The sequence below is a fragment of the Channa argus genome, chromosome 3 (genome assembly GCF_033026475.1).
Source record: "Channa argus isolate prfri chromosome 3, Channa argus male v1.0, whole genome shotgun sequence".
NCBI lineage: Eukaryota > Metazoa > Chordata > Actinopteri > Anabantiformes > Channidae > Channa > Channa argus.
The window spans coordinates 5,046,482-5,061,735 of NC_090199.1; the positions used below are offsets into that span (position 1 = coordinate 5,046,482).

General features: G+C 40.6%; 1 protein-coding gene across 22 annotated transcripts in view; it reads left to right on the forward strand.

The window, feature by feature from the left end:
- Positions 1–15,254, forward strand: part of cacna1ab (calcium channel, voltage-dependent, P/Q type, alpha 1A subunit, b) — a 123,936-nt gene that overhangs the window by 52,370 nt on the left and 56,312 nt on the right. For 17 of the 22 annotated variants that reach the window (XM_067496650.1, XM_067496642.1, XM_067496636.1 and 14 more), the window contains 14 exons: positions 907–1,019; positions 2,099–2,211; positions 2,574–2,705; positions 2,819–2,891; positions 4,470–4,590; positions 4,806–4,873; positions 5,141–5,247; positions 8,493–8,646; positions 11,215–11,822; positions 12,430–12,737; positions 13,148–13,280; positions 13,439–13,568; positions 14,648–14,707; positions 14,957–15,063. In XM_067496650.1, coding sequence (XP_067352751.1) covers positions 907–1,019; positions 2,099–2,211; positions 2,574–2,705; positions 2,819–2,891; positions 4,470–4,590; positions 4,806–4,873; positions 5,141–5,247; positions 8,493–8,646; positions 11,215–11,822; positions 12,430–12,737; positions 13,148–13,280; positions 13,439–13,568; positions 14,648–14,707; positions 14,957–15,063 — 2,227 coding nt within the window. The remainder of the gene's footprint in view (positions 1–906; positions 1,020–2,098; positions 2,212–2,573; positions 2,706–2,818; positions 2,892–4,469; positions 4,591–4,805; positions 4,874–5,140; positions 5,248–8,492; positions 8,647–11,214; positions 11,823–12,429; positions 12,738–13,147; positions 13,281–13,438; positions 13,569–14,647; positions 14,708–14,956; positions 15,064–15,254) is intronic. The other 5 variants (XM_067496639.1, XM_067496653.1, XM_067496654.1 and 2 more) reach the window with 2 other exon arrangements.

Genomic DNA, 15,254 nt, shown 5'->3' on the forward strand with positions numbered 1-15,254 from the left:
AAAACACTGTACATTAATAGAATTGAGTTCCACAGATGATTGATAACAAAACCGAACACGTTCCACAAATGAAACACTGTATCTCCACAGCTACAAACTCAACTCTCGCCTGTCTCTTCGCTCTACAACTGTCCAAACACAAAGGCAGTTATGTGACATCATTGATGGCGTCACTTATACATACTCTTCCTAATTTCCTACACTTGGTAACCTTTCGCCACAGTGACTATAGAAAAACAAAAGTAGAACAAATACAGAGAAAACTCCCGCTGGCTCATACAATCATTGTCAGGCTTGACTGCGAAGAATCCTTGAAAGTTTTGTGTGAGTGTAGTAGCAGCTAAAAAGCGTTTAGGCCGAATAAATAAGCACCAAAAGTCTCTTCCCCTCAATTAGTTCAATTCAGCTCACAATATTTTTGCTTTTTTCATTTTGACTTGCTGTCGCTGACATGACCACACACACACACACACAAACACGCACACACACACACACACACACACACACAGAGACCTCGGTGGAATCAGCTCGTTGTCCCTGGCTGGTGTCCAGTGTCATTAGCATACGAAGCTGTAAGTGCAGATGAAGTCTATTCATCACCAGACTGTCATACACTGCCAGGCTCCAACCCCTATTGACTTCCACTCATTCAACTCTTTCTCTCGCTATCCTTCCTCGTCCTTCTCTTTTGTTTTTCATCCTCTTTTTTTCTCTCCTTCTCTCCTTTTTCTCTCCTTCCCTCCTTTTTCTGTCCTTATCTGATTTTTTTTTTTCATTGACACACTCTCCACATTTATTCCCCTTCTGCTGTGTCTTTCACTTGCCTTCATTCCTGTTTTCCTTTCTCTTGATCCTGATCACCCTCCCTCCTTTCCTTCATGTTCTCCTTCTCCTTCCTCCCTCCAGTCTATGCAGAGTTTATCTTCCTCGGGTTGTTCATGTCTGAAATGCTGATCAAGATGTACGGTCTGGGCATCCAGCCCTACTTCCACTCCTCATTCAACTGCTTCGACTGTGTGGTGAGTGCACACACACACAAACACACACTCACACACACACACACGCACACACACACACTGATAATAACTAGGCTTTGATGACCAATCCAACACTCCATTTAATCAACGGATTTATCTCACGTTTCCTTGTGACAAATGAACAACGACACTCAGGAGATTCAGCATCCTGTTTTTTTCTTACGTGGGGAGACTGTGCACTAATTTGACTTGTTTGGCCTTCTGACAGGTTACTTCATACTACACACTGACTTACATTCCACAGTACAAGTGATACCATGAACTGTAATACTGGGCAGAAACTATGAATGCTTCAGTGTTTGGCTCTGCAGTACTTCTGTCAACCTTTATTTAAAAGGTGTAAAGTGGTAAATTTGGAGGGTGTATAAATAGCATCAGGCAAAGTGTTTGTGTTTAATGCTCTGCTCCATGGTGTTTAAAGAATGTCTGTTAAAGTCTAACACGTCCTTTATCAACCCTGCTTTTGATATGACCCAAAGGAAATGACATACATTTATGAACAGACTCAAATTCTTGCCCTTTGCCAGCTGCTTTTTAGGTACTTTTAGTTCTCAAACCTGCAATATTCAACCTTATTCCAATATTTTTATTTTTAAGTAGAAGTATGTTTTAAAACGTCTTAAAGCTACAGTGTGCAGCCTGTGCGCTGAAGTTATGAGAACTCAAAAATTACCAATCACGCAGAAATCATTGTAATTCTCTGCTAATGAAAGGTGTGGATTTTTAACCCATCAAATATTTTCCAACCACTTTACACTTTATACAGGCGAGTGGAGGCGTCAACAGAAGACAAACAGTAATAAGGAAAAGTTCTGCTGAATGCTCGACTGCTACTGCTCATTTACACAATGTGGATATGTTGGGTGACTGAGTTCAAACCGCCAGTAAAGTAATTTCATTTGGAAATTTTAATCTAGCACTGGTTGTGACTGTGCATCAACGTGCACGCAGCAACGGGCAGTAGTTCATTCACTGCTCATTCTTTAATTAGGAGAAGTGATGGCTTCAAACAGCCTATATGTACTCAACAAGCTAAGAGCGGTTTGGATTTGTATGTGCAGGTAATCGTGGGCAGTATCTTCGAGGTGGTGTGGGCTACCATCAAGCCCGGCACATCCTTCGGGATCAGCGTGCTGCGAGCTCTGCGACTGCTTCGCATCTTCAAAGTCACCAAGTAAGGTTCCCTTCTCTGTTACTTGCACACTTAGAGTAAATACTGGATTCGTTCCCATTAGCTGAATCGACATTCATGTGCAAATAAGGCAACGGGGATGAGAATTGTGATAAGAAAATGGAGGTCATGGTACTGAAATGGAATTTTGTTACTTTGTCGCTGTTGTAACATCGAAGCCGTTTGAGGTTTTAGCACCCGGACATTTGCTGTCCCCTGTCTTCTGGAGTGCATGTACTGTAATTGGAGCTGCCTCATCATCGGTTTAACATCGCCCACATATTACAACTCTGCTCATCTGGGCTGACATCTGGTGACATCGTGCCAAAACAAAGAAATTAAGCTGTGATCTTTGTCCTCTACAGGTACTGGGCTCCTCTTCGTAACCTTGTAGTTTCTCTGCTCAACTCCATGAAGTCCATTGTCAGTTTGTTGTTCCTCCTCTTCCTCTTCATTGTGGTCTTTGCCTTGTTGGGGATGCAGCTGTTTGGGGGACAGTAAGTATCAGAAGAAACAATACAAGCTCCCTTCTGTGTGTTAGATTCTGATCTCTAGGCATCTTCCTCTGTGTTCTTGTAGGCATTTCACTTCTTTCTGTTTCTCATTTCAGATTTAACTTCGAAACAGGAACCCCGCCTACTAACTTTGACACTTTTGCAGCAGCGATCATGACGGTGTTTCAGGTACAAACGCACAAATACTGACAAATGTGCTTGATTATATGATTTGGCTTGATATTTTTATTTATAACGTCTGATATTTGTTGTTCTGCAGCTGCACAGACATTGCTGTTGAAATTATGTTTACTCCTCAAAGATAAGACTAAAGATTAGTTTGGGTTTCAGGGGACAAAAATCAATTTTCCATGTCAATATCTCATCACATAAACGTATTTAGTAAAATAGATTGTACACAAAGATCTGTCCTTTTGCAAAACAGACACTAACGAATTACTGTAGTTGTCAAATGTTCAGTGCGGCTGAAGCTCTTTGACAGTGAAATTTAATAAAGCCCACTGTTGTGTCCTCAGTTTGTCAGTCTCCATGTTTCATTGTTTTGTTTTCAGATGGAGAAATGTCTTTTGTTAGGAGCCATTTGTTGTGGCATTATTGTTTCTTTGTGTGTGTGTGTGTGTGTGTGTGTGTGTGTGTGTGTGTGTGTGTGTTTTAAATGGCATTGTCAAGACTCTTGCAGTGACGAAAAAACAAGGTTAACTACAAAATTTTAAGGATAAAACTTGACCTGACCCCCGTTGGGACACAGTTCTGACTTCAACGTTTTATAGAACTATTTTAAATTAAACTTTTATAATGGATAAGCAGCTCTGTGTACAAATATAAGTCAAAGAGCTGTTTTAGAAGTTTGTCCAGTCAAAAAAATACAAGAAATTCTTTTAACACTAACAACTGATCTTGCATGTCTAGATTTGTTGCCTTATAGATAAACTTTTATTTAGACTCAAAGATAAAAGGTCACTCACACACACAACTTGCACATACATCAAATTCCGTATAGTTGCGGCACAAGTGGGTCCACCACCATTTTTCAACCTTTTATTTAGATTATAAAGCCACCTGGTCAATATAAGATGGTGACTTTGACAAAACAAACTTCAGAAAAATACCTCATTAATGTCAAAGGGAAAACCGGCTTCTACAAAGTAATGTCAATTAAATAAAAAAGTGCAGGGTGAAATAAGTGTTTGCATAAATATTAATGAAGTATTGTTCTGATTTATTTATTTTTTTGCTGTTGTTGTTGTTGAATTTGCCAACTTAAATTGACCATGATTGATTTATAATGTCAATAAAAGGGTGAAACATCCAAAGGGCTGAATACTACTTATAGGCACTGGCTTGTACTACATCATTATACGCCACAGTCAGGCCTTTCAAGCTGCTTTTTTTATATATAACAACATCGTCACATTCACGTCCTACATTTTTCGAAGCAACATGTTTAATAGAAATGTCTGCTTTATTTGAACGGTCTGTTGTGTAAATGTTAATCCCTGTTTGATTTCTGTCATTGGTGTTTTATATGATTAAAGGTCCTTGGTAGCTCCTGCATGTTAGCATGCTTTAACAAGACAGACAGCAAGCCGACAAATAAATACATATAACTGATTCCATATGATTCCTAAATTAGAATTCCCAATGTATATTTTTCTTATTTTTGTGTTTTAATAGTTATTTAAATAAGCGGACATGTCCGGTCAATTTTCTAATTTTGGCTTCATGTTCTGGACATTTTCTCTGTAGATCCTGACGGGAGAGGACTGGAACATGGTGATGTACGATGGCATTCAGTCCCAGGGAGGAGTGAAAGATAAAGGGATGGTTTTCTCCATTTTCTTCATTGTCCTAACCCTCTTTGGCAACTGTATCCTTCTCGAAGTTTTTCCTAGTTGTTTCTAATATGTGTCGGCTCAGTCTGCAAATATGTCTGGGCTTCTCTTAAACAATGTACTTACTATTTCATCCTCGTTTTATTTCCTACCTCTTAGCTCCACTTCTTTCTTCCAGTGGAGAAATCACCGGATTTCTATCCGGCTCAACCTTAACATGGACATTTCTCCTTAACCTCTGCCACCACAGACACTCTGCTTAATGTCTTCTTGGCCATCGCTGTTGACAATCTGGCTAATGCCCAGGAGCTCACCAAGGTACAGAATCAAACCAGAAAGTCTATATTCTCCTTATTTTAAGAGAGAACAATAACATAGTAATAGTAACATATACAGTACTTAACTATGACATTTTATTTTGACGTACAGTGAATCAGTACACTCTGTGGTCCTTGTCCAATTGAAAATAGCACAGAAGTATGATTTTTATGCTGTTTTTGTGTTTTATTATTTATACGTTTTATTATCATATGTGCTCGTATGCTGAAATTTAAGAGGTTGATAAATTCTTCCCTACTCCAACAGGATGAGGAGGAACAAGAGGAGGCGGCCAATCAGAAGACGGCTCTGCAGAAAGCTAAGGAGGTGGCAGAAGTCAGCCCACTGTCTGCGGCAAACCTGTCTATAGCTGCGTGAGTACACACTTCCACCTCACCGTAACCACCCAACCTACACCTCAATCCACAGTAAGTTTAGCCCTAAAACCAAGTCTTAGCTATTAAACAGTCCTTGTCCTCACAACATTGAGGCATCAAACTAAACACACAGAGACACACTGACATTTACTGTGTGAGTGGCAGGCATTCATGTACACGTGAAGCGCGCAACATCACGCTCTCCCCTCTCACGTCCTCTAAAACACGATCAAGCGATTGTTCTGAGAGCGAAAGGAACTCATTCGGCGCTTTGTGCGAAGTGAGACAGAGCGGGAGGTGGACAGTCTGTAAAATCTGCTCCAGGCAGCAGAAATGCTGACAATAGGACACATCAAAATGATGCTCGCAAAAAGAAAAAAAGAAGCCTACTGCTCCTGTAGAAGTCACCAGTCTCTTTGGTCTGTTGCTGTGGCAAGTGTTTGACAGCCAGATTAGATACTAGTTGTTCTGTGTTACAGTGATGCTTGGTAATTAGTCACTAACTTGTCAATAATTTACTAAAACAGAGGTGTGGATCATTTTTGTATGTTATCTAAACAGAGTGTTGTGTGCATATTAAATAATCATTTCTATAATCATCGAGTAAAAGTACGACACAGAAATAAATAATATCAGGTGATATTGTCTATACTGCTTGTCCATGATAGTTTAATACATTGTTAAGGTAAAAAAAAACGTATTTGCTGCTTTCTGGTGGAGCTAAATGTTTTGAAGAGGCTGAGGGGACGGAGAGGATGCAGTTTGACCTGCATGGACTCGTTTTACTATTGGACCAAACTGTGAAAGAGAAAGTTACAGCATTTTACATTGAAGACGTACGTCTGACGCATCGCTTTTACTGAAATATAAATCTATAAATGTACAGTATATATTCTCATCTAGAAAATGAATCAAACCTTCATATCACAGGTTTTTCATTTCTATAAAAAAAAAATGAAGGTATTAAACGTTATCCAACACTTGGTGTATTACAAGGCTGTGGAATTTATATTCAGTGTGAAAACACTGCAAGCGTGACTGAAGCTCTATGGACGTGATTGTTCAAATGCTCAGACAGCTGATTGAGATGCTTGCTCCTTTTTCTTGTCTCTGCCATGTCCTCCTGCGTTGGTCCTTTATTTTGAAATCTCTGCCTTAATTTTGCTTTGTGGAGTGAGGACTGGGGACATTACCCAGTCTTTACATTGATACACCCCTTACTGGAAATCTGGGGGATCGGATCTAAAATCCGCTTACAAAATCAAAAAGCGGACATATGGCATTAATAATAATATTTACTGTAGATTGGATTTCTATTTCAGAAATCGGATTCAACAGAAAGAACAATAAATGACCTCTTCCAGTTGAGAAGAGCCTGAAGTCTTTCAAATCTTAACACAATGACATAATTGTATATCTGTTACCATTTCCATTCAATCATACGAGGCTGAAAAGCCCTTTGTGTCGAATCGAAAATAAATTTCTTAACAAGTTTCTGCCAAACATTATACAAACAACTTATCATTACCCAAATATTTACAAAAATTAGGTTTACAAAAACATGAAAATTCAGTTTATTTTATAAAAATGTGATGCTGCCAGTAGAAATCTGGTTCATGCATATTCAATGTGTGAGCAGTGTAGTGGTTTGAATGTTTAACCGATTCCAGTCTGAAAATCCATCAGCGATACGGCTGCAGCTGTCCACCAGTCAAAAGCAATAACCAAAGCTATGAGCTAACGTTACATTAAACACAAGACCACGCGTCTGTTTAGTGTTTAAAATGTGGTATGATGAGGTAATGTTACACAGCAGCTTATCAGTGCCGTTACTCTGCAGGACTGTCCACGGTCGCCCACTCGTTTGTTTTTTTTTTTCTTTTTAATTGTCAAGACACCAGTGGCTGGAGAAGTACATTCTACATAAGTGTCATACCACAGTTTAGGAAAGTAGTATTATAAGTAGTATCTAACTGTGGGCTACTCTAAGAACTTAAAGGGCGACTTCTCCAATTTTCAACTTGCTTTCTATGGCTTTAGTTTAGCCTGGAAATAAACAATAATGCTTTTAAACTTTCCTCTGACTTCCCTATATTAAAATATTCCTCTGTACGTCCAGATGAGATCACTCGGGTGGAGTGTTTTTCTGAAAAGCAGGTTGACCGTGAGTATAAACTCTGTAGTGTGAGCAACAAGATGACATCATTTGAACTGAAGGTTCCTCCAAGTGATGTCATCTGGAGGCATTTTTCAGCTATAAGGAGAGTGATACTTTGATATAAGGAAGTCAAAGGGAAATTTAATGGCATTTATGTACATGTACTACCCAGACTATAACCAGGAGGTTAAGTATCAGTAAAGGCGTCTTTTAAAGTACTCTGTTTTGTATATTATGGAATAGTCAATTCCCGAATGCTATACATGATAATACTGTATTATAATGATTGATAGGTTAATGTGTAAACATCAGTGTTGCAGTTGTAAAGGTTCAGCTGATTTTAAACTATATAAAATGACAATTAAACTGCAGTCACAATAAATCTATAAAATGGTCAATAATAATTTATTAGCTGGTTTATATTTTATATTAAGGCTAATTTGAAAAGTAAACAAAGGTGTCAAACATTTTAGGGGAGTAAATATTACAGGATTTTCTTAGAAAATAAAAAATCATTAATTAAATCTGTCAAGTGTATTACTTGAGCAAATGCACTTGGTTCCATCGCTGCCAAATGCAAATACTTGAATGTGTATTTTGCATTAAAGCTAAATTAAAATTGATATCAGATGAATTGACTCAATCGGCCCTGAATCGTACTGGATCATATCATTGTACACTGTAACGTTTTCCTATTAAACTACTGTGTGTCTCAAGATGTACATGTACATGGTCATGCATCAAAATTTCAGACGTATTATATGCTTTATACCATCTGTACTACACATACTATCTGTTTTATTGCCATTTGGACAAAATGTCTGTCTAAAAATGCTCTTTTTTTTCTCCCAAACTCTCTAATCCCCTCTTTTTCTTTTGTGTCTCGCCCTTATTCTACACCCTTTCTCCTTTCTATATCATCCTCTTATTCATCATAATCTCCCTTATCCTCTTTGCTCAACATCTTCATTCCTGCCCTCACCTTCATCTGCCTAACTCTGGACTTACAACCTCATCTCTCCCCTTATTTCATTATTTTCCCCTCTTTTCCTCCCGATCACTCTATCGCCACAAACTGTAACAGCAGGGAGCAGCAGAAGAACCACATAAAGGGCAACAAGTCAGTGTGGGAGCAGAGAACGAGTGAGATTCGCAGACAGAACCTGATGACAAGTCGTGAGGTGCTCTACAACGAGCTAGAGCAGGATGATTGGAAGGTGGGAGGGGAGGGAGAGGAGGTGAGCACCCCCCCTCAAAAGCAGACACACATCTACACATATATATGCAGTCAACTCCTGATATATATGGTGAATATTTGTGGTGATGTGTATAATGCTATGATGGGTTATTTTAATTACTTAAAGGGATGTTATCACCGATGTTAGGCCGCTAAAAATGTTCCAGATCTCTTGCATGTCTATTAGTCGGCAGTAAATATCAACAGCCATTCAGAAATATTCTTCTTTGTGTCCAGTACCATCACGATGCCTTAAACACAAAGCCCGCAAAAATATCAATATAATATTGCAATCAAGTTATTACATTTAAAGTACAAAATGAATGTGACAGTTTCTCTAAACATGGCGTGTAGCACGTCATTTGTTTAGCATTTTAGTGCTTCACTGCTCATATGCTTTGAACGAGTTGTCGGCCATGCTACCAGTTGTTCTTTGGTAGCAGTGGTTGTAGTAGTAGTTACAGTTAGCGAGTACACGTCTGACCACACCCAACAACTTCTATAGCCACAAATATACTGGATTTTGACTATGATTATGATTTGATTTTAGTACGCTTTGATTTGGAAAGTCAAATGTGCAAGTGGCCATACGTGTGATTAAATCCCACGTGTAACTCGCAACAATTATAGTGGAAGGTTTTTTGAAAAAAATGCACCTTCCATTTCTTGCTTTAACATACTCGTTGCTATTTTGTTTGCTGTTTGCTTATGTCGTAGTACAGCAGGACTTCATGACAAAAAAATGCTGTTGTGAGTCCAGAACGATTAGGCCTGAGTGTGCCCCCTCGCAACTAACCCTAAGTCTTCCAGACAAGGAAGTGTGTGAACAGTGACACCGATGATGCTGTCGCTGTCTATGCTTAAACATTGGTAAACGAGTATATATAAGGCCTATATGTGGTGCTAGCTGTGGCCAGAGATGCAAAAGACTTAGTACTTTGAAACTGCATTGCTTTGTGGGCCACGTGTTCGCATTGTGTCGTGCGATGCAGTAAAAACACTGTACTAACACAGGAGTTTGACCTGCTTTTTAACTGCTATGCATTCTGGGTCATGCTGCACTTTACAGACGTTTTGATTTCAGGTTGTAATGTCCCTTTAAGCCAATGAAAGAGCCTTATTATTACACAAGCCGCTGCTATATGGGACGGCTTGAAGCTGCGTGCTTGTGGGCAATGCATTATTAAAGTGGGGCATGCAGAGAAATCCAGAGCTGTACCCAAAGAAGGCAGTGGAAAAGTGGAGCGGGGCAAAGTATAACACACTTCAAAAAAGAACTCCAAAAGAAGATGATCAGGAGTCGACTGGATATGGCTCGGCAAACTGTATTTTAACGGCCGGAACTGTTGTACCATTTTGTGGTTCTGGAAATTCTCATGGCAATTTTGTTTTGAAATTGTTCATGTGGAGTCCAACTCGGTCTACCGTTTGCCGAACTGTGTATATCTGTGGCTCGAGGGAGGGAGCTGGGTGGGGACTTTGTGCTAGTGCTGCAATTTCCAGGGTGGTTATGGGTAAAACTGAACACTGTAATCCCGGTATAATTACAGTACTGTAATGTAGTTAATCTAGGTTAAAGTTGGCCTGGACTGCACCTGATATGCCAGCTTTTAAGCAAACTGCTAAAAGCCATGTAAATGCACCTGTGACATATCTTAAGGTTTGATGAGCATTTGCTCCTTGAAAACAACCCAACAGTCCAGCCAATTTGACTTCTAGCACACAATTAAAACCTAAGGGCACTGTAAACACAACAGCAGTAGGGGAACCATAGCACATTAAGACCTACTAAACCTTTTGAGATGTTTTTATACTGTTGTATAAGAACCTGACTTACTGGACATATTAGGAAACAGAAGGTTGCCTACTGAAACCTAATTATGGGCTGATAACTGCAGATTGAATAGCGTAACTCCTTTACCAATGGGGGTCAACCGTTGCTTCCTTATTTGCCAAACAGTCTCCAACATACCTACATACAGACACGTCAGTGAGGAAACAATGATTTCCTTTATTGGTGCAGATACATGGCTTTGACTAAAATTAGCAAACTGCTTTGCTTTTTCTTGCAAAATGCTAAACATAAGTAAATTCGTCAGGCTCATTGCAGACACCCATCCCATAGTTCTTCCGTGACTGTGCACTGTAGGCTTTTCTGTTGCTTCCTGATATTTCTGCAGAGCTACACAGTGGCACAGAAATATCCTTTGCTTTCTCTCAATTTCTCTTTCACTTTCTTTTTGCAAATTAAAGAATAACACGGAAGTTATTTTCAAATTAAGGGAATTATCCCAGATATTATTTATTGTCAGTGCTTCTACAGCATTGCTTCAAAGTCTAAAGGTACCTACAGTACTATTGTGTGGTGGTCTCAGTCCTCCAGTAGAACAAAGGTAACCAGTCTTAAATACTGTAGACACTGAGGTTTGGTCCAATATTTCTGCACGGCTAGATACTTTTTACTCAATTATTGCTGGTGTCTGGATGGTCTGACCCTTTATGCCAAACAGTTTTTGAGTTTTTAACAGCACCCACTCATCCCATGTGATACCCTATTGACCCAATCTAGGTTTCCTACCCACGTAAATCACGTGGTGATATAAAGACCCACCTGGATCGCCCACTGGTGGTCAATCCACAAGACAACCGCAACAACAACACTAACAAGACCCAACCGGGCGAGATGTCTCTGGACCAAGAGTACAGGCGGCAGGACATTGACCACTACCGCCGAGCTGCCCACTACTATCACTACCACTACCATTGCCATCAAAAAGCCAATGTGCCAGACGGTGCCGAGACTGGCCTGCCAATGCAGACTCGCATGGAGCACGGGTTCAGCTACACTTCTCTGGGCAATGTGGACGGGAATGTGGATGGCCAGCAGGGACAGGATAGGCACAGCCACAGGAGCCACCGAGGCCACCGGCATAGGAACAGAGAAGGCAGGGAGGCTCGCAGCGTGTCTCCCCACCATAGCGAGGGGGGAGAGGGGAACAATGAGCACAGGAGGTCCAGGCAGCACCGACGGGCAACCAGAGAGGGCGAGGAAGGCAGAGGACACCGATCAAGGGGCACAGAGGGAGAGGGGGAGAAAAGCGAAGAAGGGGAGGGACGAAAGACAAAGCGTCATCGCCATGGCAACCAGGAGAGGAGTAGAGGGCATCGCACCAGAAAGTGAGTGAAGGAAGGGTTTATTTTCTCCACGTGTGAGTCTCAAATTACAACCTGACAAACATTAATAGCTGTTCAATTAGTCTTTGCCTAAAAGATCAGGAAGCCACCTGACACTCTGGTCAGTAACTTGTTCAGACCAGTCACTTCTCAATGGAAGTTCAACAAATTCAACAAAACACCTAAACATGAACAGCCGTTAGACTCATTTAAATGTCTTTTGAGACTGTCACTGTCACATATGTGATCCTGGAATGTTGCTGATGCTGATCTTTTGCTGGGGCCTGGTTTGGGAATCTAATGTCATGTCCAGCAGTCGTTGTTGTTCCAGATGACACATCTTGTCATTATTAGGCTGACACTGTGTTGTTTGACACAAACTTCACATAGACCTCCCAGAAGTGTATTAATTGTCAAATATATTCTCCAGTTAGTAGCAGCCAAAAAAATTAAATGTTGTATTTATATCTCAGTGCATTAATTAGTAGTTTAACTGTGTTGTAGTGTGTGTAGTAGTTTAAGACAGGAAACATCTGTTGTTTTTGGTAAAATGCACCTCATCCTTTCTGTTCTCAGCTTTGCTCTTTCTCTCCATGTCTTCGTCCATCAGGGATCACCACAGCACAGGCCCCAGTCTCTCCACCACACGGCCCATACAGCAGTACAACGAGGATCTGGACAACTTTCGCAACAACAGCAAACTGGCCGGTGCCCACGAGCACCCTTACGCCCTCCCACCAGATCACCCTGACCACCCAGACCATGTCAATAACCTGCTGAACTGTTGTGATGCTGACACCCACACCTTAATCCACAGCATGGACAGTCTAATTCTGACAAGCATGGTCAAACCAGAGTACACGGCTATAGACATGCCTCCTGTCTACCCCTACCCCTCCACCAACGCCATCCTACAAGGTAAGCCGTTCTTTATAAACAACGGCTGGACATTAAGAAAGATTTGCAAACAAATAATAACCACCATTTGTCTAGACTTGTTAATATCTGGTGCCACCGTTTTGCATTTCCACACTAAGCACAAGAAATGACAGAGCGTGGCCTTGTGGCATGTGGCTGTTCTATTGTCGTCTATTAGAGGCATGACGGTCATGGTAGATACAGTGTTTTGGTAAAAATCTTTTTTACCTAATCAAAGAATTAAACTGAGTAAGGAATTGCATTGAATTGCATGATTCCTTTCCGTTTTGTTCTCGAAACAATCTTGGCAGATGGTTTTTTTGTTTTTTTTTTCATGGCTTTAATGAAACTGACCTGTCTGTCTGTTCATTCCTCTTCCTCTCTGATTTCTGCCTATTTGTTTTGCTCAGTGAACAAGAATGCCAACACGGACCAGAAGAAGAGTGAGGAAAAGAAGGAGGAGGAGGATGAGGGAGGAAATGAAGATGGCCCCAAACCCATGCCTCCTTACAGCTCCTGCTTTATAATGTCCACCACCAACCCGTGAGTGTTCGTGTGTCTTCTCTCAAACACTCTTCTAAAATGCTGTTGCTGAATTAAACATTTTTCTCTCTTGACACGGAAACGTTTAAACAATTAGATTTTCTTTGATTTTTCTGTGTTCCAACATGTGCTTGTATGCGTCCATGTATTTACACCAGGTTTCGCAAGTGCTGCCACTACATCCTTACTCTGAAGTATTTTGAGTTCACCATCCTGTCTGTCATCGCTATGAGCAGCATCGCCCTCGCTGCAGAGGACCCTGTCTGGCCTGACTCACCACGAAACAATGTGAGACATTACTGTGTGTGTGTGTGTGTGTGTGTGTGTGTGTGTGTTTCTGTTCGCCTGTAAAACGAAAACATGGCTCTTAGTAATTTTCACAGCATTGCTTTTTATTAGCAGCACAGATGGCATCGTTTGGCATTATATCTCCTTTATGCTGGATGATATCAGGAAATCCGCTGTTTTCAGTCGTGCTATGCACGAAACTATGCAGGATGTAAATGCAATGATTGCAAAGTGCTTTAAACTGATTAACCAACATTAGACTCTGCATCAGAAAAGCTTATAGATGATGGTGGCCATAATGTCGACTCATTCTAGATCCTAATTCTAGAGGTAGAGAGGTAGAAAAGTTGGACCCAAACAAATTTAAAGGAAAATTTAAGCTATAATTGTAATTTGTTCAAAATCAAGCTGGTGCCGCCATGAGATTTCTGAGCAAACCACAAGCTGCTTCCTCTCCTCTCTCTCCCTGCTCCATTCTAGTCCTTCTAGCTCTGCAACTCCATCCTTGTCAGTTTCCCTCTCAACTGATTTCAGAATCAGTGGCCTGCTAGCGGATGAGTCATCCACCACGATGTATTCCAGCAACTGTTACTGGCGTGAATCCTCAGTATGAGAGGAGTAGCTGCAGTAGTTAAATTAATTATTACAAAAAAGGAACATAGTGTAGCTTGAATTAAACTGTTTTGCTCTAATATTAATCAGCATTTTAATATGAATGACTATTTTCTATTGAAGTCTTTCTGAAACATGCCCAGCGTACACAGGCAAACAGTGACATCAGTGACATTCGACCCAAACTAAGCTCTGTCAGGTGTCTCACATGTAAACATACTCTAATCTGCTTCCTCCTAAAAATCTAAATAAGTATTGAAAAGAACAATGGACACTGAATGTGACAATGGGATATGACAAATTGATATTTTGGACTGGCAAAAAAAAGAAAATGAAAAGAGGATTAGAGTTAGGATTAGGCTGTGGAGTTCTCGTTTTATTAATCTTCCCTGCTTCGTTTCTTTTTTTTTTTCTGCTTCTCTCTCTGCCGCGATAATTATATCTCACTCTGTTGTGTTGCCCTGCAGGTGCTGCGTTATTTTGACTACGTTTTCACAGGCGTCTTCACGTTTGAAATGTTGATCAAGGTAACAAAGTATCACCGTTTGTGTGCATATTAATGTGTGTATTCTTTATTTTAAAATTTTATCCTTTTGCTTTTGCGTGATCACATTAAGTATGTTGTGATTTTGTGCAAAAATTGTGATCCCTTAACTTCACGTGTCTGTGTGTTTTCTTGCATTCGTGCTGTGTCTAGCTTGTTTTTGAGTGTGTGTTTGGGTAAGTACGTGAATACAACCGAGCATGTAGCGCTGATCGTGTTCATTGTCTTTCAGATGGTGGTGCTGGGCTTGTTCCTGCACCAAGGCTCCTACTTTCGTGACTTGTGGAACATTCTGGACTTTATAGTGGTTAGTGGTGCTCTGGTGGCCTTCGCCTTCACGTAAGTGCCCTCCCACCCTCCTCCTCATCATCCCCATCACCCCCACCAGCACACACAAACATTCCACCCTTCACAGAAAGACCCTCGCCGCTCGGCCTCGTGCGCGCGATACAACAGGCAACGTTAACCTTTGTCTCTTATTGTCTCTGCCTGCTGTACTGTTAAAATCATCACCTCCTGTTATTGTCTTT